Source organism: Pygocentrus nattereri, chromosome 3, assembly GCF_015220715.1.
Source record: "Pygocentrus nattereri isolate fPygNat1 chromosome 3, fPygNat1.pri, whole genome shotgun sequence".
Classification (NCBI taxonomy): domain Eukaryota; kingdom Metazoa; phylum Chordata; class Actinopteri; order Characiformes; family Serrasalmidae; genus Pygocentrus; species Pygocentrus nattereri.
In genome coordinates this window covers 30927972-30953334 of record NC_051213.1, presented here as the reverse complement: position 1 = coordinate 30953334, position 25363 = coordinate 30927972, and the positions used below count along the sequence as shown (strand labels likewise).

The 25363-nt window shown below is 39.8% G+C and overlaps 2 protein-coding genes across 2 annotated transcripts; both read left to right on the top strand.

The window, feature by feature from the left end:
- On the top strand, positions 1–21489 carry rheb (Ras homolog, mTORC1 binding). Its single transcript, XM_017706818.2, has 8 exons — positions 1–286; positions 4129–4200; positions 9853–9920; positions 10296–10378; positions 12513–12569; positions 12791–12838; positions 16984–17065; positions 20638–21489. The coding sequence occupies exons 1-8, from the start codon at positions 235–237 to the stop codon at positions 20728–20730; spliced, it is 555 nt and encodes a 184-aa protein (XP_017562307.1). The 5' UTR covers positions 1–234; the 3' UTR covers positions 20731–21489.
- A 1439-nt stretch (positions 21490–22928) lies between these two features.
- On the top strand, positions 22929–25254 carry crygn2 (crystallin, gamma N2). Its single transcript, XM_017706817.2, has 4 exons — positions 22929–22977; positions 23697–23945; positions 24140–24285; positions 24913–25254. The coding sequence occupies exons 1-4, from the start codon at positions 22957–22959 to the stop codon at positions 25046–25048; spliced, it is 552 nt and encodes a 183-aa protein (XP_017562306.1). The 5' UTR covers positions 22929–22956; the 3' UTR covers positions 25049–25254.
- Positions 25255–25363: the final 109 nt, after the last annotated feature.

Below are 25363 nucleotides of genomic sequence, written 5' to 3'. Positions count from 1 at the left end.
TTTACGCAGGATTGCTTCGGGGAGTGACGCAGAGAGGATACTGATGCTCGAATACTTTTCCGTTAAATTAACTGAATTTCGGACAGTTTGGAAGAATCGACGCGTTTCTGCGCTCTTGGAGTTTTACGATTTCGAGGCAACGTATCAGACTGAGTAAATGTAAAAGCGACGGCTCCAAAAAGCCCTCTTTATGTCGATATTGGTGTGGTGTCGCTGCTAGGGGAAGAAAAAAAGATGCCGCAGCCGAAATCTCGAAAAATTGCCGTCCTGGGCTACAGATCTGTGGGTAAGTGGCGCCGAGGACTGATGTCGCTGTGAGCAGAGACTGTTCGCCTTTTTGGGGGTAAACCAAGGAACGGCCGCCCTCGGGGCTTGTAGCAGACCCATCCAGTAGCGTAGAGTAGAGGACGTACGTTAGACGAGCGTTGTTGCCTTAAGTCGGACACTTACGTCTGCTGTGCGCTCATTGATTCGTGTTGTGGACGGACGGACGGAATCAGCTGAATGTCAGTCGTGTGTACCCCGACCAGCTAGCGCTACCTGGGTTAACTAACCTAGCTGGCTAAATGTTAGCAGTGTTTCTGACAGGTTTAAGCCGCCGTCTACACGCTGTATCTGCGACTACACCGAATATATCGGTTGTATTTATGTCTTTAAGTTAGCTAACGTTAACTAACTAGCTAGTTTTGGCCTTGGGTAACGTTACATTCTAGTTAGGTAGTTAGTTAGTTAGCTATCAGAAAATAAAAATGAACGCTACGAAGTGGCAGTACGACAACTGAAATAACTTGAGGTGATTTCTATGACCTTGCAAGAAACATTGCTCATCTTGCGGTTTGGCTGTATCAGTGTAGGTCGGATAGCGCCAGCTTCTTGTTTGAATTTTCCCGTTCCACCTTAAAGGATGCAGCAGTTACATGCTGGCGCGTCAACATTTAAGGTGGAACGGGATATTTCCAGCAAGAAGCTGTCGAATAGGAAGCCAACTTCAGCCTCATGGATAAAATTGTCTTAAGTAGCCGCTGGCAGCCAGAACGAACCCTATATTGACTCTATATGTTCTCCCACGGGCCGGATAATGCTGTATGAGCTGCTAAATGAATAGCTAGTCTGAAGATTTCTTCAGTGAGTCACACAGTGTGGCAGTTGTGGATGTATGGCTGAAATACTGGGACATTAAAGCTCCAGAAGGCATCGCTGCAGGTAATGCAAACGATAGAGAGTCCCAGGAGATTTCTCATAATAATATACCCCCACCTTTTAGGGGAGGAATTCTTGGAGAAGTCTCAACTATGCAGTAAGGGTGTGCCCTGCTTTACTTCCCTGCTGCCCATCATTTGCTTAGGGAGCCAAAAGTGGAAAAAGGCAGCTTTGAGTGCAATGAGATTGCACTATGGAGATAATATACAGCAGCCTAAAAGTGTGGCTTGTACAGAGTCAGCAACCCTTAGCCACTTTTTACTTGGACTCTATATCACTCTTTTTGCAAATGGCTGTAAAGATATAAGGTTTTGACCGAGATCAAGCGCTACGTTGGTAGTTTGATTGCTTGATTTGTGAGAGTTGCATGTGTATTATCCCCATCCTTTTTCAGTCATACTTAAATGCCCACAGCGATATGTGCATTGTTTAGTTGAGGCACAGCGCAGAGAGCTTGCACACATTGCATCAAGACACACACGAGTTGAGCACAGCCTTTGGGAGGGGAGATGGATGAGTTCCGTACTACAGCCATTGCAGTAGTACCACCAAGTTGCTTGCTCAAGCTTCAGTCAGGGAAGGCGTCATTTTCTCCTGCATTTTGCATTGAGAGCGTTTAACTTGTGCTGTGTTGTGCCATTATTTGGTGCCTCAGTGAAGCAGTGGCAAATCATTAGATTACTTTTTTACCCATAGTTATGCATTTCTGCAGGACTTCAGTCATCTTGCAGGATAGCTTGGCTTAATTATAGTTTGCCATGTGTAGCATATCGTTGCTGTCGGAAGAAAACCTTGCATGTCCATTTTTGGCATTTTTCAGTTTTTGACACAATTTGAAAGTATCTGTTACTCTTTACATTGTTTGTAGATTTTATGATGAATGGCCTAAAAGAAATTACCCAAAATGACATGGGAAAAATTTGGGTTCCATTGACTTACATTGAAAGTAAAGTAAGTTTTTTCCTTCTCCTGTAAAGTTACCATTTTGGAGATACAAGGTTTTCTTCCGACAGCAGCGATATGATGAAGAGTAGAGGCAGGCAATAAGAAAAGGTTCTATCAATATTGCGATATATGTTTTTCTGAGCATATAGTGGATATTGTCTGTAGTTAAAGAGCGCTAACCACCTCTTTAATATATGTTTGGTACAGCGCAGGATGGGATATGTTTGACTTGATGCTATATTGCTCTCACCCACTTATGAGACATACATTTTTCTAATTGTATTTTCAATATTCTTGAATTCTCTATCTTAATCCCTTTCTTCTATCCACAGTGTCCAGAATAAAGTAGGTCTAGATGTTTAAACAGTTCGTTTAGGTAAATAATGTAAAAAGACAAGACCAGCAGCAATTAAGTATTATGATGTACTGCTGCCTACTTCTCATTCTACTCTTTCCATTTGAGCTGAATGAATTTATCTTGTGGCACTGTAGTGTGTCTCTTAGGTAGCATATCTCTTCTAAACATTCTGCTGATATTGTTCATCCCAGTGGAAGACTAGGAACTACTCATCAGTGTGTATGTTTAAATGCTTAAAATATGGTAAAGCTGCTCTCGTATCAGGAGTTTCCAGCTCTTCTTGATAGCAGTGCATGATAACTCCATTTGCGTTCCCTTCATTGTGTGGTTCCTTGTGTAATCTCCCTCCCACATCTGGCCTTTCTCTATCTGTATGGGGTCACACATGGAGCAGTCTGAGCTATATGCCTCTTCTCTCTCCCTACCAACTCTGTCGCAGTGCCTATTTATAGTTGGGCAGAGGAAGGATGCTTGAATTTCCATGCGTCTTCATTAAAGCTGAGCGGGTTCCGGACACCGGTATCCATAAGGTTTCGAAACCACTCTTGTATTGAGGCCATTCCAGCAATTGTAGCGTGTGAAAGCGTTTAGATAAGCAGTCAAATCAGGTTTCATTTTCACTTCATCTGATACATTATTCAGGTTTCCCTAGAAATCAGAATCAAATCTTTTACTTGAAGAATTGTGTTTTGGTTTTAGCACATATCACAAATGATTATTTCAGTAGAGGCCAGTGTGAACAAAGGCTAATATTTAATTAGAGATTAAAACATGATTTGAGTGTTATTGAGAACAGGAAAGCATGTTACTGTCGTTTTCTGCAGCAAATTTTAAGCACAAACGATGACCGTGAATCAGTAAGTGGAGTCGCATTCAGTCCTTGAATTGTGTTTGATTCTCTCATTCATTCTTCCTTCAAGGCCTCCACCACACCACAGCTTTTGGAGATGGAATCTGTGAACATTTAACATTGTTGTCTAACCTGCTAATAGACAGCAGTTACATTCATTCCCACACAGTGCAAAAATTAGCTTCAGCTCTCAGTGAGCTGCGTCTTCCTCTGTGAGTGCCCTTGTGTTCCTGTGGGCTTTTCCCTCTGAATGAGGGCTCGCATTTTACAAATGCCGATGTGAGCGAACGGTTGTTATAGCAACAGGCTGCAGGACATTTCTGCCCACACGCTCGGGCAGCAGACATCAGTGTGAAACATCTCGTGCTGCTGCTACTACAGCTCCATTCTCTTCCACTACACACAAATTAGCAGACAAAGGCAGCATTGGTCTATTTCTGCAGGTACATGTGAAATGCTAAAAATGCTTTAATGTGGAAATGTGCAAATATTGTGTGTCCAGTGTAGTTTCTAAGCTGTTAACACTAGGGCTAACCTATATGAGAAATTACTGGGAGCACTAAGAAGTGGGTTACATAATGCTGAGGTCTCTGGGCAACGCTTGACATTTACCAGAAACTACATAGCACTCTTCAGCTGAGAGTATTTTCTGTGTACGCTGTAGTATGTGAATGTAGCTTGCTGTAACTGATGAATGGACTGATTTCAGAAGCTATTGATTCATAATGATTTTCACATTTGTCTTTTTGTTTTCCTTTTTTTTTTTTTTTTGCAGGGAAGTCCTCACTGACAATACAGTTTGTGGAGGGCCAGTTTGTGGACTCATATGATCCAACCATAGAAAACAGTAAGTGCATCCTAATTAATCTAGCAGACTGGGACAGAGACAGAGGAGAGGCCCTGTCTAGTGATCTAGTAATTGGTCTCATAGGCAAAGCGTCATAGTGCATGTTTTGTGTATGTTTTGTAGGTTTATTAAGATTGCACAGTGTACCATTTATTAATAATTATCACCTTTTGAAATAGTGATGTCTCAGAAGGCTGCAGTATGCAAATGTTTTTACTATGTCCTGTTGGCTTCTTCAGCAGTCCCAGTTCCAGTAGAGTGCTTCTGTTGGTGTTTTTATGAATAAAGATCCTCCTGTAATCCAGTAAAACTAAATTCTCTTGATCCTAGTAAAGCAGGCCAATCTTTGCAAAGGTCACATTATTGATTTACCGATGTGGCTTTAATATACTGCAAGGCAGTATGTGACACTATAATCACAGTCCTAGTATTGTGTCCATATTGTGCAGCCCTACTGTGCCTGACTGCATATGTGCTCTTGAATATGTCCGCTTGGACCACCTTCCAGCAGACCTCATTTTCTTCCTGTTGCTGCTGTATGATTTGATTGTTGGCAGGGCTGTCGGCAGGCCCTGGAGGGAGGCCAGGTGTATATCTGAGGTTATGTATATGTCAGGCTCAGTGTGAGGCTCTGCATCGCTCTGGTACAATCAGCATTTCTCCTCATTAGGGCGCACTGAGGAGACGGACGCAGCCAGCTATTTACATGGAGTTCGGCAGCCGCAGCATGACAAGGGCCTGCTCAAGAATTGCCTGCTTTCTAATGCAGTTCAGCTTTGGCTTGGAGAGCTCCTAATAGCCACTCCACTTACATTGGTTTTTCACAAACATTTAAGAGTAACTCCCACACAGTATGAATACAAGTTGGGGAGACACTGAAATCTGGAGTCTCCAGCGCCATATCAAAATGCTGACTGTCCAGTATTGAGGAGTGCTGTAAACCTCTGACCTCACAATTTGATTCAATTACAGTGCTTTTTGAGACTGTTCTGTGCATTATGAAATCTCAGATTTCTTCAGGGTTCAGTTAGATCATTTGGATACATTTCAGGATTACTTATCGAGAGGAGAGAAAAGAGGAAAAAAAAAAAATAATAAAATATATAAAATATTTTTTATTTTCCTCAATAAAATCCTGCATGGCATCCTAGTGTAGGCCTTAAGCCAGTTACAGTGGTTATTTTCAAAGCTGCTTGCTTACTTGTAGTTCACAGTCTTACTCAGAGGAAGTAGTGTGCAGGGCTTTGTGAGGTAATGCTGTGTGTGAGTCAGGCAGATTAGTGGGGAACAGTTAAATAAGGCAGCCCACCGCTGAGTTCCTCACGACCCTTAATACAGCAGTGGGTCAGCAACTCCTCCACACATACGCACTGATTACACACAGCTCTGAAGCTCAGCCCCTTCAACTATGGTCTCGCCTATCAGCTGTATGGCTTTTTTAATGCTCAGGTTTTGGGCTTTGGAGACTTAGAGCTGTGCCTAGATCAGCACGAAAGCAATTCTTCATTCTGTAAGGTCTGAAAACATGAGGTGTGTGTGTGTGTTTTATATAAAAAAAGAGGGGGGGTGCACAAGTACTCAAATACTAAATTAATTATACATAAAAAATTAAGCAGCCCAATGCAGCTAAAATATGTGCTAGTAAGCAAGTGCAAATGTATTAATATGAGCACTTTGCCAAAGACACAACAAAGAAGGCAGAGATGGGCTGTATCGCTAAGTAGACTAAATATCCTAGCTAATCTTTGCTAGGTACAGATGTTGCCACATTTTACACTCAGGTGAAAATACCATGTATAGAAGTCTTCATCAGCATCCAGCATTGTACATGTTAACTCTACTGTTAGCTCAGCTCATTTGAAGGGACAGGCTTTGTTGCTCATTTGATATTAAGACCTACCAGGTTACTTAAGCTATTTTAAATTATGATGTTTTAAAATGTATTCCTCTGCATGCTGCAGTTTTTTGCATTGTAGTGCAGATTTATTTTTTATTGCTCAATGAACCCTGTTGCAGTTAGAATGCACATCCATAATCTAACCTCTATTTAATGAAATGTTAAATTTAACATTGAAGTATACATTATTATCATATCTTGGTATCTAGTTATATGATTTCTGGATACCACAATATTGAGCCTAAATTTTGGGTCTGTTTATCTTTGGCACTTCATTGTATTATGTAGGCCACTATATCAGTAAAGCCACTCTACATCTTCAGGATGCTGCTCATACAGATTATCTTTGCTGTGCTGTGTTACAGTGCATATCCTAGAATTCTAGAAGTAGCGTGATCGTTTTTAGACCTTGATGTGTAGCATGTGTAACTCTAGACTCAGGGTGATTAAGTGAAGCTATATGTGCCTTGGGAAGTGCACAGACTGCAGTTGGAGTAATGAACTTCGTCTTAGAGGCTCTCTGAAGCGCAGCTGGGTGTATAGCCTTCATTCTACTACATACTAATTTACACACTGCTGGGTTTTAGACATGCTCTGTTCTTTGGTTTGTTCGTGTGTTGCTTGTTCTGTTGTGTGAAGGGTTGATACTAGTATTTTGACTTTGATGCTGATACTAAGTGCAGTATCACAGTGTATGATGCCAAAAAGATATCGTGGCAAAACATTCATCATATGAATTCCTAGAAACCTTAATATACTTTAGCGGACGTTGCTGATTTTGAAAAATTTAGACTCCTTATACGGTATCAGTATAAAAGTGTTAAAGAAATCCAGCAATAACAAAATATTTAAAATGGAGATGCACAATAATATCTGCAGACATTTGCTTTTAAAAAATGACATGTGTGATTGCACTCCATAAGACCAGACTGTTTTAGCAATGCTGGTCTACTAATCTTGCATTTCTGCAGTTTAGTCATTTTACTACATTTGTAATCCTACATCCTGCCTTCTTCACAATGACAGCTGGGATAGGCTCCAGCACCCCCCACGACCCAGAAGGAGAAGCGGCTTAGAAGAGAACATTTATGCATCAACATTGGTATCGGCAGCAGCCCATAATTCATGCATTGATGCATCCCTAAATTTAAACATGGCCTCATTCAGCATTCTGTAAATGTAAGGTTAACAGAAAGACAAGGACATACAATATAACCTAAAATCTAACATTTATCACACTTTTTGGTATATGTATGAGTACAGCTATTCATCTGTACACATTGCATATTGTTGCTTTTCCAAAAAACTTCCTCTATTTAAATTTTCACCTTTCTACATAATTCGAACACTGTATCTGCTGTTTACATTTTGAAAAGATTTCATGGCCAGTAGAGCTATAAAGCTCCAAAACTGATTGGAATAAAATCTCTTTTGGACAGTGACAATATGCTAGTGGGCACATCTTTATCGTGTTCTGTTAGATTCACTGATCAGCACCATTCAATTTCTGCAGTGTTACCCTGTTTAAGGAGAGATGTTGTAAAGATATGTGTTGCTCAGTAGTGGCTGCAGTCTTCAAATGGTCTGTTCTTAGTGGCGTGGTGGTGGGTGTTATGATGTCGAGAACAAACTGAGACATCAACCGTGCTATATCTCTACATGTGTTATTATCAGTAAAGCATGAATGAAGTACAAGACCATGATTCTCAGTCCCAGTCCAGGGAGACACCAGCACTTCTTGGCTTTAGATGCTAGAGAGATAAATTCGACCAGGTGAGGCAGACAGTTTTACTAGTAACATTTGCTTTAACGTTATCAGTTGATGAACTAATAATTCAGACCTTGATGACTTGCACCAGGTGTGTTGCGGCAGTGCAGGCGTCCCTAAGGAGTGGCATTTGGAAACACTGTTGGAGCACTTGAGTAGAAGTAATACTACCTCCAGTACAGACTTAATGAAAATACACTGTGTCCAAAAGTATCGACACCGATTTTATTAAGTGAATTCAGCTACTTTAAGGTGCATTTATTGCTGATGCAAGTGTTTTATTATACACACACAGCTTTTATAATTTCTTTTGAAAAGCTTGGCCAACAGAATGGAACCTTCTGAGATGGCAGCACATGAGCCTTGGTTCACCATGTCCAATACTAACCGTTGGCTAGAGGGTTATAAAGTCCCAGAATTGGACTGTGGATTAATATCTTATTAATATAGTTAATATTGATGACCAGGTGTTCATCAGACTTTTGCACGTATAGTGTTTTTGTGGGAGGGAAGCAGCTGTTACCTTTGATGCTTATTTAATCACTGTTTTGTAGAGGTCTAGTCATAGCCTCAAATAACACCAGAATGCAAAAGTAACAAGTATATTAACAAACGACTTTACCAGGGTTACATTTAAGTGTAGATGTCCATGGATTCCCCGCGATGCTGAGGGAGAAGCAGGTTGAAAGCGTGTGTGTGTGTGTGTCCATGTCCGTGTCCGTGTCCATGTATTTATTATTCACAGTGAAAGGTTTTGTCATGTGAGGCATCTGTGTAGCCTATATTTGGTATGTATTTACATGCTGTCCTTTAAAATTTGTTGTGGTATTTTATGAGACATTCTCTTTTGAGGTCACAGTGGAGTTTTTGCTTATTACTCTCTAGACTCTTAACTTCATTGAAAGTGACTCTCTTATTCTTGAAGTATTCTTATTCTAACCTCGGGCAGTTACTACAGTATGCAAGTGATGAGATCTTACAGAAGCAGCGAAGAGCTGGCATTTATTCTTAGGGATGCATGATATCAGAATTGTTTGGTAGCATTTTAAAACCTGTATAAATAAATGAAAAATTACTCTGTATTTCTCTGCAATACAAATCCAAGTGGATCTAGTTTGAACGTCTATATTCAAATGTCTGTTCTGTAACACAGAGATTTTACCATAGCACTCTTTCCTTGCCTTCATTTGAGCCATTCAATACTCCTCCCTCTACATGCCAAACTTGTTTGGAATGCCAGGCCCAACCTGGGTGCAGTAGGCAAAATAGCTTCATTATTGCTGATGGATGACTTCCTCTTTCTTAGTAATTTTACTTGCTAATTTGTCTTTGGGAAAGGTGGGGGTGGAAGTGGGGCTGCTCTCAATGACTCTGGAGTCTTGAGTAAAGGTATTAACCGTACTGGCTCCACGCTGAGCTATTTTCTGCTGTGTTCTGTCGGGCTGGCTGCTGCTGGCGGCTAGCCCTGTCCTCAGGGATGTGCTATGTCCTCAAAGTGTTGTGTGCGGCTGTGCCTTAGATTTTCAGTCTTCTGAGATCACGCTCACAGCTTCAGGCTGCCGCAAGTTACTGCATTTCTTATGCCAAGTGATTTCTTGCTTTTAAAGTGCAGCCTTCCAGAGCCAGTATTTTTGCATAGCTGTCTTTAATTTAGCTCACACACTTGCTCTCCAGTCTAAATTGCTGTAAAATGACTTCACTTTTGTATTGTCAAGCCTCGTGTCACTTCTGAAACTCCCTGATTGCAGTTTTAGATTACTTCACCAGCTACAGTGATAATACCTAGGTTATCAGCTTGGGCTTCGGTTTCAGGGAGCTCGTTCAGGAGGCCAGTAGACTGATACCATCTGCTTTGCTTTTTTCTTTTCTTCACTTTTTGCACTTGTATCGATTCTTACTAGAGTTAGAGCTGAATTCTGCAGATACTCTCTTTCTCTCACTCTCTCCCTCTTTGTGTCTCATTTTTTTTTTCGCCCTTCCTCTGCAGCATTTACTAAAATGATCACAGTCAATGGCCAAGAGTACCATCTGCAGCTGGTCGACACAGCAGGGCAGGTAAGAGAGTGAACTGACCCTGAGCTATCCACACATACAGTGCACACAGTAACTGATTTAGATATGTGGCCCAAGCATCCCATTATGTTGCCCACCAATTGACATGGGTTCAAATTCAATCAAAGCAGGGGTGGTTGAGCTGGAAATAGAAGTCATACGGCTGAGTGAGCTGGGATGCACTGCCGTAAGCAAGCCCAGCACGGCTGTATGAAAGGGCAGTGGGAGTAGGGCACAGGCAGACACTCACATCATAGCGAAGCCTTGAACTAATGAACTGATGAACTGACACTTAGCTGACTGGCGCTATTTATTGAACCTACATAATGAACTACGTCAGTGCTCCTTTGACTCACTAAACCTTTTCTTTCTCCTTAGGATGAATACTCCATTTTCCCTCAAACATATTCCATAGATATCAATGGGTACATTTTGGTGTATTCAGTCACCTCAAATAAAAGGTAGGTTGAGAAATTGAGTTTTTCTTCATAGCCTTTAACGTTATGAGATTTTTGACCTTGTGGAACGACATATTCATCTCTTGGTATTAGCAGAAAATACTGTGTCAGAAATCAAAGGCGAGAAAAGGTTGAATTCTGTAACACATTTAGCTTGAAATAGAACACACTGTGAAATGGCTGAATTAGCCAGGTAGCACACATCGTGTGGTGTCATGATGTTAGCTGTGCATTTTTTTCCTGTGGGCTTGTAGAACATTTAAGTAGATTAGACATGATGAGTAGTTCAACTTGGCTTACATGGATGGATTTACAGACTGTGTAGTGAATTAAACATTTTGAAACTTGAACAATGTTTATACATTATTCATTTTTCCATGAAATTGGTCCTTTAAAGAAGAAATATCAGATAAGTATCTTCGAATACTCAAGGTTTCAGTATCTGTATTGGTATCAGAAAAGAAAACGATGATGCCATGCTGTCCCTCTTAGTATGCAGATTTCTTAAGTAGGGCTCTTTTTTTTATGAGCTGTGATTTGTTCTTGAAATGAATATTTGCATAATGGTGGCATCTGTGGATAAAACATAACTAGGTTACACATTAGCTTTCTTAAGTCTTCCTCAAGTCTTTGCATGATACTGCGAATGACTTGCTCCGGATTTGGAGAACTAGTTGCGAATAGGGTCATAGTGCTGTAGATAAAGAGGAGTACTGCTGGGATCCCTTTACTTATTTTGTAATGTTATCCCTGTTTCATATGTCCAATGTAATTCAGCTGTTTTATTGGTATAGGATATCACTTTCAGCTTTAAAGATTAAGGCTCCTAAGTAGCTTGTGCAGATAAATTGAGCTCCTACAGCCACTGGGACCTACGTTTTGGTCCCAGTAGTGCCTAACATGCTATGAAAGGCCAGATGGAGCGAGGTGGAGAGAATGGCATGGTTGTATTTGAGTTGAACTACAAATCCAAGCATTCTTTACATTCATACTTTACATTCTCTTTTTTCTCTCTCCAATTCAATCTCTCATGTGGCCTCCATTATCCATTAATAGGACCTTCAAAACTTTTTAAGATACTGATTTAATCAATCTAGATGTATTTAGTGGAGCACTAGAGCTGAATGGGCTCAGCTGTCTCAGCCTTACTGTTTCAACCTCTATAAGTCAAATCTAGATCCAAACCTTACTTACAACAAAGCACACACTGAACTGGTCTCAGATCTGAATTAAAGGGCAGATTTCACCAGCTCTGCTCTCCACATGAAAGTCAACTGACTGTGGTCTGTGGTCCCCTGAGATATCTGGGGAAAGTCCTTGTTTTCTCTGGAGAAAATGTTTACAGGAACTAACCCCATCAAAGATCTTTATTTAACCTAAAGTTTAATGTAAATGGGGATTTCAGTGGAGTTATTCCTAACGAGAATTCGGTGATCATTAATGCAGAAAGGTTGCCCGTTTGCCTCCACTGGGACGATTCACATAAATACAAATGAATAGCCTAAATAGTTTTCCCTGAAACATGCCTAACTCTCCCTGCTCGCTGTGTGATGTTTTCTCCTGACATGCTGAGCCACTTAGTTTGATGTTTATGAAAAATGAAGGAAAGAAAGAAGAAAGTCTTACACTGATGTGCTCATTGTTATGTGCCTTTGTGAGTATTAGGATTAACCCAGTAATTTTGCATATCTGTCCAGAGTTCAATAGAGATGAGAGGAATGCAGCCAATGACTACAGTGATCACTCTAATGGTTTCGTGGAATAATCTGCTACATAGAAAATGTGCTCATGGTAGCAGTTCCTGAGTGTTACAGGATATTCTGTACCTTATTGATTTCCTGTACATCCAGCTTTGACCCAGACAAGGTTACCATTTGATGATAGTTACTGCAGTGGCAAGCACATGTACAAGTCTCATGAACAGGTTGTGCTTCGTGAAGCAAACTGGATTTTGTTCAGATATTGTGGCGTTTTTTTTCTTTGTGGTTTTGCATGCTAAGTGGATTATAGATTTGGAAGGAATTCAACAGTTTTCTCTCCTACAGGCAGCTACTGATGGACTTGTGATCACTTCATTTAAACACATCTTCTATGGCCTTACTGTAATTCTCATTCTCTCTCCTTTTCTCTCTCACAGTTTTGAAGTAGTAAAAGTTATTCATGAAAAATTGTTGGATATGGTGGGTAAAGTACAGTAAGTATCTTTGTGCTTATTGAATGGTTACATTCTACTTACAAGAAGTTATTACTTTATGCTAAGGGAACTACATAAGTGTAAATGTTATTTGGGCTGTTGACAGAAGTGTATACCACTTCTCAATGAGGAAAGATGTGTTGCAGCTGTACGAACAATACAATCAATACATGATGGAGATGAGTGCCGTGTAGTGAGATGTCTCTTCTGTCTTTATCTAGAGTACCCATAATGCTGGTGGGAAATAAGAAAGACCTACACATGGAACGGTAAGTCATGTACTGCATAAATAAACTGCATAAATAATCTACACAATGCCAGGTCACATGACAACTAAAGATATCTGTATTGATGGATATTGGAATTGGGCTGATATCAGCAGAAAATGCTGGATTGAATATTAGAGGTGAAAAAAGAATGAATCTTATCCTATCTGAAATAGCACATACTGGGTGATGTGATGTAAGCTTTGTATTTCTTCTTGAGGGCTAGTAGAGTAATTGAGTAGTTTGAGCACCATATCCTAGCTTAACCTCATCTTAAATGAAGAGCTTCAGTTAAGAGTACCTCATTTCAAACCTTAGAAGCTTCTAAACAGTAAACACCTGACCAGAATGGTCTTCCAGTATTAGTTTCAGTTGTTTTTGTGCCATTTGCAATGAGATAAATGAAGCGCAATGTTCTTGAATTATAGGTTTTAACAATGTAAGCTTGTTTTATAATTACAGTCATGTAACATTTAACTCCTCTTTATTGGCAATAATGAATTCCACTAGGAAGTGTTAGGTTGAGCCATCCGCTTGGTTTTTATGTGACTCATCTGTATATTGGTCCGAGGAGTGTCGTTGAGAGATTATTAAATTGGACAAAGGGGTGACTAATATCAGGCTTTTAAATAGAGGGGGATACAAGCATGAGCTTACCGAATTCACATCCTTACTTGTCGAAAGAGCAGTGAGTTTTTTTGCACAGGAATTCCTTATATGGCTAAAACTGTCTAATAAAAGAAAGCAAGTGGGTGTACTCCAAAGTGAGTGAAAGCAGGATAGTTGGTTCAAGCGATCAGTCAAGTCTGGCCTTGTCATCAACATGTAAAGTCCAAGATATATGTATAGAGAGATGTAAGTGCAAGAGAGGAGAGAGAGGAGCTGTCTGATGTCAGATGTCCCTGTGCTCACATAAATAGGTCAGACTGAGTCCCAGCATCAGCTCCCAAAACGAGCAGGGAACACGCTGTGACGGTTGTTCTTGGCTGATGGAGAGCTGTTATATCTTCTAGTCATGGTGGTTGTTTTTGTCAGATTTTGCAGCAAGGTAGTTTATAGTAAGACTTGCAGTGAGTATTTTGAAAAGCTTTACATAGAGTATGACCTAACCCAGGAAATGGTCACACCATTGTGTCTGATTTAAGAGGCTGCTGAAGAGGTGCATTCAAAAAAAAAGTCTACAACAAAGGGATAAACAGGAAATAGAATAGATGGGGGTTGGCTCTAAACACTATTCCACGGGATATGAAGTAATGGATGAAAATTCCCCCTCATTTAATTGGAGACAGGCTGCCCTGTGTGTGAATTCTTCACACCTTTTCCTTTTCTCTCTGCTGAAAACCAAAAGCCTCATTTCAATAAATCCTCACACACAGCCTGGCTCTGGGCAAAATTACTTGTGATTCCCACTTAAATTATTTCTGGCCTAAGTCCTAATTTCCATTCTGCTACACACACACACACACACACACACACACACACACACAGACAGACACGGTCTCTGACTTTCTCTCACGCACCCACAGTGGCAGTTTGAAGCTCAGCACTTGAGAGCTGTATGCTTCAATTAAGCGTTGTGGTAGTGTGTGGAATAAGGTTGCTAGATAGAAGAGTTTCTGGCCTGTACAGTATTGATCTCTCTGACTGTTTTATGCAGGAGAAGAGAGGCTGAGTCTGGTGCAGTCAGCACATCCATCTCAGAGTCTCAGCATCCTAGCAGTCAGAATTCACATCTACCAATGGGCAACATTACAGTGGATCTCTCTGTTTGCAACTGTTGTATAATGAAAAAAAAGACTATTTCTGAAAGAGAATCTATTTCTAGCATTTGACACTTGGTTTATGTGATGAAATTGGCCCACAAAATGATTTTAAAGGCTTATAGATCTAACTGCTCCTATGGACTAGAGGATGGATGGATGGATGGATGGATGGATGGATAATGAAACATATGTATTGTGAAAAACCATCATGATAGTATGTTTTTGTCATACCATCCACCACTACGCTGAATCCAGTTTCTGGTCCAGTATTTTGTAGTCAGTGGTACTTCATGGAAGTATTGATGGTGACTGATATATGACAGATGTCCAACCTCTCTTTATCCCCCAGAATTTAACAGGCTGTTTTTGTTATTGAGACTTTAAAACTGATCTATGTAAATTAGCTATGTTCTGATTGGCTACCCTGTATTAGTCACACGTTGCTATCCTGTGCCTCTTTCGAAAAGGACTGGAACACTGCACAACTTCCATAACTTGAACATGAATGGCTAGGTGGGTCTAAACTGCTTTATGCAGAAAGAATAATATGGGCAGTCATGGGCTGGAGGTTAAGGAACCAGCCTCGTGATCGGAAGGTTGCCGGTTCGATGCCCAGAGCCCGATGCCCGACAGCATATGACTGAGATATCCTTGAGCAAGACACCTAACCCCCCACTGCTCCCCGGGCACTGCGGATTGGGCTGCCCACCACTCCGGGCAAGTGTGCTCACTGCCCCCTAGTGTGTGTGTGCGCCCTAGAATGTATGTGGTGTTGTGGGACTGATAAGGGTCACTTAAAAAAAAAAATGTATGTATGTATGTGTATGTCATCAAAAGTGAATAGTTTTCTTCGCTACACTTATACCAATTAATTGACAGTATTAATAGCTAACTAGTATATTGGTCAGGCCCTAGTCTCAACTCTTCTCAACCTTTCCTGAGCTTGTGTTCAAATCCTGAGATGGGAAACTTGCAGAGGCCTCCATTTCTGTTGGTTACTCAAGGCTGTAAGATCGGCATTTTCAGTACAATAAACAATGTCCTGAACCTGCTCAGCCTCCAGATTGATTGCAGTGGGAGTGTGTGTCAGTGTCTGCTTGTGTGTTTAGTGTGTATGTGCATGTTATCTACAGCCCTTCTGGATCAATAGCTCCATTAGAGTTTTGTCGATAGGCCACATAAAGCAGTACATGTATAGAGTGGCACGTTCAGCTTTATCTGCCATCCAATCTGCAGCCCCCCCAGCAGAGGAAGTAATGAAGAGGGGACTGCAGGCTGACCACAGGGTTCTCAAAGCAGCTGCCCCACTGCTGTACAGCATGCTTTAGAGTGGGGTTCTATTCTGCAGAGACTGATTCATTAAAGGTCTTGCAGCTAAACTAGTTTGCTGTAGAAGTGTGTACAACAACTCCAATGGTTTCCTTTTTAGCCCTGTGTTCTTAAAACAATAGTTGTTAAATGTAAATGAATCACTATAAATGAAGGAGAGATGTCTCAGTCAGATTCTTTACTCCCCGATCCACATGCAAATTCCTTAGTACAGAGTGTGTCCAGTCTAATCTTTTGTAGACAGTACAGCTGAACATTGCATAGTCAATGTACAAGAATTAAAGGTATAATCTGGGGGAAAATGGGTCAGACTGCATATTACTTTAAAATGCTACAGTAAAATTAATATTTACTTTTTTGTTCATATGGTGACATGCATGAACTTGCCTGTTTTGGTTTTTTGGCCTACTCTTTTGACCATTTTATGTTTAGTGTTGATTATTAAATCCAATTTGACTGACTGATTTGATGATTTTGGTTGCCAGTTACATTACATTAAAATGTACTGAAAAACTATTGTACTGTGCAAAACTCTGAGACCACCCTTCATTTATTTTGACCCTTTCATTATTGTTGCCCTTCATTTTCTGTCAGAACTGCCATAAAGTATAAGTTGGTCAATTTTCAGCAAGTTAATATAATATCAAAAACTGTCCTCCCTTTGCCTTTATTAAAGCTGCAGGGAACTTTTTCCACACCTCCAAAGTTCAGTCTTAGCAGTTGGTTGCATTTTCTGCTTCGCATAATCCATATAATCCTAAACACCTTAAATTTTTGCAGTCATTTTTTCACTTGCATGCCATTGACTTTCCTCTTAAATCCTACAAGTGGATTATCTTTATATCTAGTCTACTCAGAGGTATTTCTTGGAAAAAAAAAACTTGACTTATTGGCTGTTTTAATAGTAAATTAAATAAATGAAGGGTGGTATCTGACTTGCACAGTACGTCTAGCAGTTTGACATGAATAAAGCAGTTTCAGACAAGGCCTGCAAATAGTATTCAATAGAGAGAACAAACGGCATAATCTGACTTTATGCACATTCTTCTGTCTTAGTGTCATCAGTTGTGAAGAAGGCAAAGCATTGGCAGAATCGTGGAACGCAGCGTTCATGGAGTCCTCTGCAAAAGAGAATCAGGTAACAAGCTTCTTTAGGTCTCACTTTATTCCCCTTCCAAATAAAACTCACATAAATATACAGTTTCCCTATGTCTCTCTCACGGTCTCTGACGCAGTGAAACTCAGTTTGTCAGTTTTAAAAGCTCACCTAATTTAAAGTTTGTGCAAATGTTTTTTTTAGACTTTCTCTCTGGATAGGGGAAGTGTGGCTTGTGCTCCCACAGTGACGGGTTATGAGTTTTAAAATTTATCTGAGATAGCATTTTGGGCTGAGTTTTATGCTTACAACCTTTTCCCTGTGCACCCAGCAGTCGCTCAGTCCCTCATACACCTATTACTGAGCACGATGCAGCAGCTCAGGAAGGAGAAGCAGAAGTGATGCACTCCATGTCCCTGATTCTTTCTTCATAGACTTGTCTCTGACCCAACATGTTCAGTCTGGTCTGCAGTACTTTTGGAAGATTTGACTGGGTTTCCACAGGGAATAGGACAGATTCGTGTGAGAATTGCTGATCTGAGGTTAGCATAGCGTTTCTTCCGAAGGATCAAGATCAGACTGGATTGCTTCACTATTGATTCCAAAAACTAAGCAAACGTTTCTTCACATTGAATGTGTGTCTCTCTGAGGAATATGAGCACTTGGAGTCAGTGCAGACGGACAGGGTTGAAGGGCAGGGGTTGGTTGCTAAGCAGTTGCTATGGTAATGAGGTCATGCATTAGCATGCTGAGATGCACTGCAGTGTGAGAAGGGGAGAGGGAAGGAGTGAGTGTGGATGTATACTACACATGACTAGGACCGCAGATGCTGGGGCTACATTATCGTTGTTGGCTTTTACGAGGCATACTTTTAGAATCTGTACAGATAAGGAGCATACCAGAGATTCTGTTCAGATCCAAAGCAGCAATTACAATAATGTACTGTGCTTGTAAGCAGACTTGTAATTTAACCTTGTTAGATTGTGAATGGAGAATTACATCCTCGTCTCTATTCTTCACGACTGCTGTTGTTCGCAGAGAGTCCCTGACATTTACAGTTCGATGAGAGTGACAGTGTTTCAGCTTCAGTCTGGCCTGTGGGCTTTAGCTCTTACATAAACTCCTACCCAGCCTCTCACACTGCTCTCTAGATCTGACCTCAGATTTAAGGAGAACCAGATAGAGGAGAGGATATAAACCCTTGTCCCTTCCCATACATGCAGGCCTCTTTTCTGAGCACCAGCATAGCCTGGAGATCCAGCAGCCCCAGAGAGAGAAACCATGTGCAAGCTGCTAATTGAATATCACAGTTCCAGTTTCTCTGGTGGGCTGTGTGACAGTGCAATAGTGTATATGCCTGCTTTGCGCAAGCCGAAGAACATGGCCACTCTCTGTATGAGCTGACTTTGAGTCAAAAGCACTGATCATTTTGTTGTCTTGCCTCATGAGACAGAAACAGTACAATTTACTTTGGCTATTGGTTTTATTTGAAAAGGCCTTTTTTATTTTGCGTAATTGATTTACTGTGAGTGGTTCAATATTACATGTTCAGTTTAACCTCATAAACCCATATATATATATATAAAATGAAAAGTTATATTTTTGCCATATCGCCAATCCCTAGTACTATGAAATATTCAGTAACTACTATGAAACATGTGAGTTTTTATTATTTTATTTTATATTTATATATATATATATATATATATATATAAATAAAATAATAACTCACGTTTCATAGTAGTTACTGAATATTTCATAGTACTAGGGATTGGCGATATGGCAAAAATATAACTTTTCACAATGTACATCACAGTATTTTGTTGGAACAGACAAAAAAGAGCCAGCAGTGCCACATTACTATGAAAAATGCATAATTTTTAAGTACTGACTAGTCACAAGATCCTGTCACATCATTTATCATAATTACTATAAATATCTGCATTTTTCCTCCCTAAATTGTAGTTTTACATAGTAGTATTAAGAGGAATAATTTAATAATAAACATTTATTCTTTATTGTTGCCACTTTAAGGGGTTAAATTAAAATGCTATTCTGATTCATGGTGGATCTTGTTTGGTTTATTTAGAACAGCCAGATCACTCACAGTAAGCTGACTGCTCTTGTAATTTTGCTGAATTATTGCTGCTATTTTTCTAGGGGAGAAAAAACATTTGCTAATTGCAGTGAGTTCACCTGTGTTAGTAATGCACTCTGTAAGTGCTTCTGGACACACTAACGTGGTGTCATTCTATTCTGTTTATTATGCTTTATTGTATATTTTTATATGGAGCATTTTACTGAATTGGTTCAGTCTGCAGACCCACAGTAAAAACACAATTTAAAAAACAATCAAGTGTTCAGACTTCAGATTTTTTTCGAGGATTGTTATATTTAAACCCAAGGTCCTCACTGAGATAGTAAAAAGCTATACATGTGCAAAATCATCATCTGCAAGGTACTTTCTGTTGAGAGATGGCTGTCCCAAACCCTAACCCCAAAATTTGAACTTACAAAGAAATATTTTTATCCTTTTTAAAAAAAACTGAATGAAAATGAAAAAATAATTTTTTCATGAGTTAAAATTTAAAATATAAAACCTTAATTAAAAAAATGCCATTCCATCTTCTCATCAGGGTAACTATAGTTGATTAAAACTTACTAAAACCAAAACTAAAAGTGAAAAATGTGTTTTGTGTTTTCAGAAAAACTAAATGCACTTACTGAGGAAAAACTCTAGTTTTGTCACTGCTTGAATGGGAATTTAGCTTTCTTGTGTTTGGCTTTCTTTATGGAAAGCTGGAGCCAAGTTGAGCTCAGTCTACTGTTCTATTCATTTCATTCTACCTTTATCAAAATCTCAATGTTCATCATAACACTAAAAGCTAAATATGAAACTTAATAAAAACTAAAACTATTCCTTTTTTTTTTTTTTTTAGAAAATGAAATAAATAACTAATACCTTTTTAATATCCCCTTAAGACTAACAAAAACTAAACTGCATTCAAAAACCAAAATAAAAAACTAGATTAAAAATAAAAAATTTCAGAACTATAATAACCCTGGTTATGTCACTCACGAAATACATGAAGGTTTAGGACTTATTTTAGCCACACCCCTGCATTTTAGAGCAGGAACTGAGACTGCATCCTTGCCCTGGCCCTTATTGTGAGCAGTGAGATCCCATCATTTTGAAGTGTCCCAAAGTCTAAAAATCATTCAGAATGGTCAGTACCAAAAACAATTTCTGCAAACAAGTAAACTTTTTTGTGTTTTAATGAAAAATATGATTTTGTGTGTACAACTGTTCAAAGCTGTGTTTATTAGTCATGTACTGACTAGCATTTTTGAGGTCTGCTCAAAATTGACTAAGGTTGTCACCACTGAAACAAGTTTCACCAGCATTATGGTTGTTTTTCAGTGTTTAATCGTTTCTTTTTAATCAACACACATAATAAGGTAAAGCAAAAAAAAAAGTCTAAAATCCAGTTAAAAGTCCAAACTCTGTCTTTGAACCACTTTGGTAGAATGATAGAATCATCTGCACAGGTCTGTTTTGTATGTTTGTATATAGAAATTGTTTGTAATGGCGTCTCTTGCATCTCTGGTGGCAGACCGCAGTGGAGGTGTTCAAGAGGATAATCTTAGAGGCTGAGAAGATGGACGGTGGAGTCCCCCAAGGGCGGACACCCTGCTTGCTGATGTAGATACCCCCCTCCCTGACTGCCCTCACCCTCTTCCCACTGCCTGCCCCGACCACCAGAGGACACACACCGACCTTTCTGGCGAACAGTTGTCAAACAATCCCATGGTTAGGGTGTAATACTTGAGTTTTTTGGCCTAGGTTATGATGAGGGTTTAGTGGTTTAGATTTGGGGGATTAAGGGTTAGGGTAAAGCACAGCTAATGGTAAATGTTCACCAGAAAAGTCTGTTTGGAGTCCACCCTCCTGCAGCCACCCCGCCCTTTACCACAACACTGGACACTGGGAAATCCCTCTACTTGAAGTGGCTAACTGCCTGTTTTCCTTCATAGAAATGTTGACTTTTTTCCTTTTAACCTCCTTTTTTTATACTTCATTTCATTTTAATTTTTTTTTCTGTTATGTATTTTTTTTAATATTCTTTTGAAAAATACAGAGAAGCCCTCAGTGACACTGTAGGAATAAACACCATCATGCCCCTCTGTCTATTATTCTCTGCTTACTGTTCTCTCTTCCAGCCATCCCTACTTCTCCTCTACAAACCAAACCTGGTGAAATATCAAGCCTTACTTCCCTGCCTTTCGGCTCCCCTCATCTCTTTTGTACCTGCCTCTTTCCTCCTGAACCCTTATGACTTTGTATATTGTATTTCTTAAACAGTAATTATGGCCAATAAAGTTTCCAGCGTTCATTCTCCTCAGTAATGAAGGATGTTTAACTTTTTTGATTGTAAACATTAAACGCAGCATTTTGTTTCACTACATCTAGAGTTGTTCACTGTGATTTTTTTTATAATGAATTATACATGATTATATCATAAAGCTGCACTTTGACACACGTTTCATCTAGATAGACATGATGGGTTAGTGGGGTGTAGAATCAAACATTGTTATACGGACTAAAAAAATACCCAGTCTGGTAACTGACATTAATAAGGTCCATAAAATAGTCATATATTTTATTATATTGTAAATGTTGTAACATTGCAAAAATGTCTTTTCTTCAGAGATGAGAAGTACAGGATTTTCTTTGGTTGATCTTAGTTGTTAAAATAAACTTTATGAGCTATAAAAGTTCATGAGATAAATTAACAGGATGTGGTTTCAAGTGTTTCCAGTAAAAGCCAGTCTGTTTTAACCCGGTTTACTGGTTAAAAAGAGAATGCACAATTCTGAGAAAAGCGTGTAGTTTGAGACGGATTTCTCTTCCAATAGAGGTGCCCTGGAAATCGATACAGCATGTTTGCTTTCACAGTGTGTAATCTAACACCATAATGCAGAGCATGGCAGGTAGATTGCTGTGGGGGTTTTTTTTGCGCCCCCACCTCCCCTACACATAGTATAATGGTGTACTTTTAAACCACACTGCAGTGACGGAATGCCTACAAACTCGTATTTGTGGTAAAAAACATGCCAATGAATTCCAATAAGTCTTACATGCTTATGCTAATAATGCATTAAGACTGCCGTGTGAGTGTGTGTGTGTATATATATATTTTAAAAAAACAAACAAACAATTTTTACGTTTATGTAGATCATAGAGTATTTCCAAATTATTGATTAGCTTGCATTATTAAGGTGAAAATAAATACATTTCTATGTATTTATCTAGATTTGTTTTTCTTTAAACAAAAATAAATTAAGCATTCATTCTGGTATACGTCAATGTTCAGACATGTCTCTATTATATACATGTAGGAGCTTCTCAACCTGAACACAAGGGAAAAAGGACAGAAAAAAAGCCATAAAGTCAGTAGTGTGGAGAAAGATCAAGATAATTACGGTGTTTTTTTCCTTTTTTTTTAAACATCTCTTAACAGCCCTCCACCTGGTTGCCACGGTTACACAAGAAATGTTAACAACTGTCCCACAAAGAGCCTGACACATGCAATGTCCTATTGGATGCATCTCTCTTACACACTCTTCTCATCCACTGTGTCCATTCGACGTTGTGAAGAGAAGCGTAGCCTATGCAAAATGCCCCCACAAAGTCAAGCAAAGCAAAATCTATTGTACTCGTGGGTGAGCCAAAGCCCAGAATCAGCACTGCCAAGAGTGAACGGAAAGTGTCCACCAAGCAAAAGCTATAAGCTCTCCATTGTGTGGTCTTTGTTGGGCAAACATCGCGATACTGTCCGGCACAGGACTATCCATATATATTGGGGTGTCCAACTTTTTCACTGTCACACTTTCTTACGTGTGGGTCAGGTTGGACTGTATCCAGTGGAAAAATGTCGCAGTATTCTGGAAAGGTAAGCATCTGGGCCAATCAGGTCAACATACATCCTACATCACATCTCATCAGCACAGAGTCTCAGCTTCTTCATCACTTTCTCACTGGTTGTTGTGGAACTGGACATTCGGAGTCAGGTGAAGGCTCCTCAAATGACTGACATTTCATCTGTCACTGTATTGTCAGTTGCTTCAGAGGTCGACCACTAGGTGCACATCAAGCTTGTTTTTCTGCTGGGGTCAAGAGCTTGTCTTCACATTTCTATTCTAATAACCAGCCCATTTGTAGACTGGACAAGCATCCAAGCCTCTTTTGGAAGTGGAGTCCATTTCTCAAGTGTGACTGATTCTTCAGAGGAGCTACAAGAGAAAATTACTGCAATCTGACCGCTCTTCATGGTTCATGTTTCCCATTTTATATATATATATATATATAAAACATTGGCTCATATGGCACAGTGCCCTATAGGGCGCCATATTGGTGTGAAAATGAGCTGAAGGACACGTGTTCACAGTTCCTGACCTTTGTGTGCTAGTGACCTATTGGACAGGTGCTGAAAAATAACTTCAGCACTGTTTCTTTTCTCCAAGCTTCAACCAAAGCACATCCAGGACAATCAAGAAAGTATTCAGTTTTAAATTTTGGTATCCACTAATTGTACTGACTGGTAAACCTAACATCCACTCCACCCTTCCTGTTGCATTTCCTTGTGTGTCTCTGCTTCATCCTTTCCCTCAGATAGTGTTTTACGAGGGAAGGTGCTTCACTGGAAGGAAGCTGGAGGTCTATGGAGACTGTGATAACTTCCAGGACCGTGGTTTCATGAACAGGGTGAACTCCATCCGTGTGGAGAGTGGCGCTTGGATCTGCTACGACCACCCTGATTTCAAGGGCCAGCAGTACATCCTGGAGCGTGGAGAGTACCCCGAGTTCCAGCGCTGGAACGCCCACAATGACCACATGGGCTCCTGCAAGCCTATCAGGATGGTGAGAACTAGACCAGCTTTATGAAATGTTTTGCTCAGTAGGTTTAAAGCCCACTGGAACAATTATTTTACTACTATGTAATGATTTTATGTAATGAAAAAACACATTGAAGTTGATCATAAGATAAAACTAGTGTACTACGTGCAGTGTTTTGAACTACAACGCATGATGTGTTCTCATTTGTATATCCAAAGCACGGAGAGCACTACAGGATTGAGCTGTTCGAGGGTTGCAACTACACGGGTCAGTGCATGGAGCTGTGTGACGACTGCCCCTTCCTGCAGAGCTGCGGCTTTGGCAAGACCTGCGTCAACTCCGTCAGGGTGTTTGGAGATGGAGCGTAAGTGCCACATGGAAACACGTTTAGACAATCTGCAGTTAACCGTATGTTTAAAATCTGTTTTCTCATGAAAGGATTGAGCTGCGGTACAAAGCCGTCAAGCCTCAGACTCGAATACTTTTCTTTAGCCCAAATTTATTCATTTATCTCATCATTCGATAAAACAGCCAGTGACACTGCTGTCAATTTTAGTGTCTTATAGCCACACGTAAATCTGCTTTGACTGATCACTATATGAGTAATGGAAGAGAGATTGATGTGTTTAATTGCCCAATCCCACCCCAACATTTATTGTAGTGTAATTCACATCCCCTTTCAATAGCCTGATCAAAGAAATTTATTGGAGAGGTCAAATCAGTGACCACTACACATAAAATAAGCACATCTTTATTCAATACTATAAAAAGAAAACTCTAGCTTTAATAAACAATCTTTTTCAGTAACGAATACAGTAGCAAACACAAATAATTGTGTTTAACAAATGTGTCCTAAAAAACATCAGAAAAAACATTGTTTAATTCATATTCCTTGTCCAACTTCGTTTTCAGGACGTGTTTGCCTTTATTTTAGTTACATTAATTGTCACTGATTTTTGCTGTATTCTAATCCTGCGTTTCTATTCTAAAGCTGGGTGATGTATGAGGAGCCTAACTTCCGCGGCCGTATGTACATTGTGGAGAGAGGAAACTACTGCGGCCACAATGAGTGGCAGGCCCAGAACCCCAACATCCAGTCCATCCGCAGGGTTGTCAACTACTTCTAAACTGCCATCCCACTTTTTTGTCCCTTTTTCCCCCCTTCATTCATACCTCCTTTTGCCAGGCCACAGACTGTGACTACTCCCATTCAGATCATGTAAAATAAACAGTGAAGTTCTACAACAAAAGACAGTATTTTATCAAACATGTGTGTCTGTGTCTGTTAATATACTGAGCCTGCATACGTTTAGATTTTTGCAGTTTTTCCTAAGACTCCATTACAAAAATACTGCACCAAGTACAGCTACAGTAGATAATAACCTTACAAATTGAGCTGACTTGAACCAAAGCCTTTAGATGATTTGCTACCCTAAAAAAAA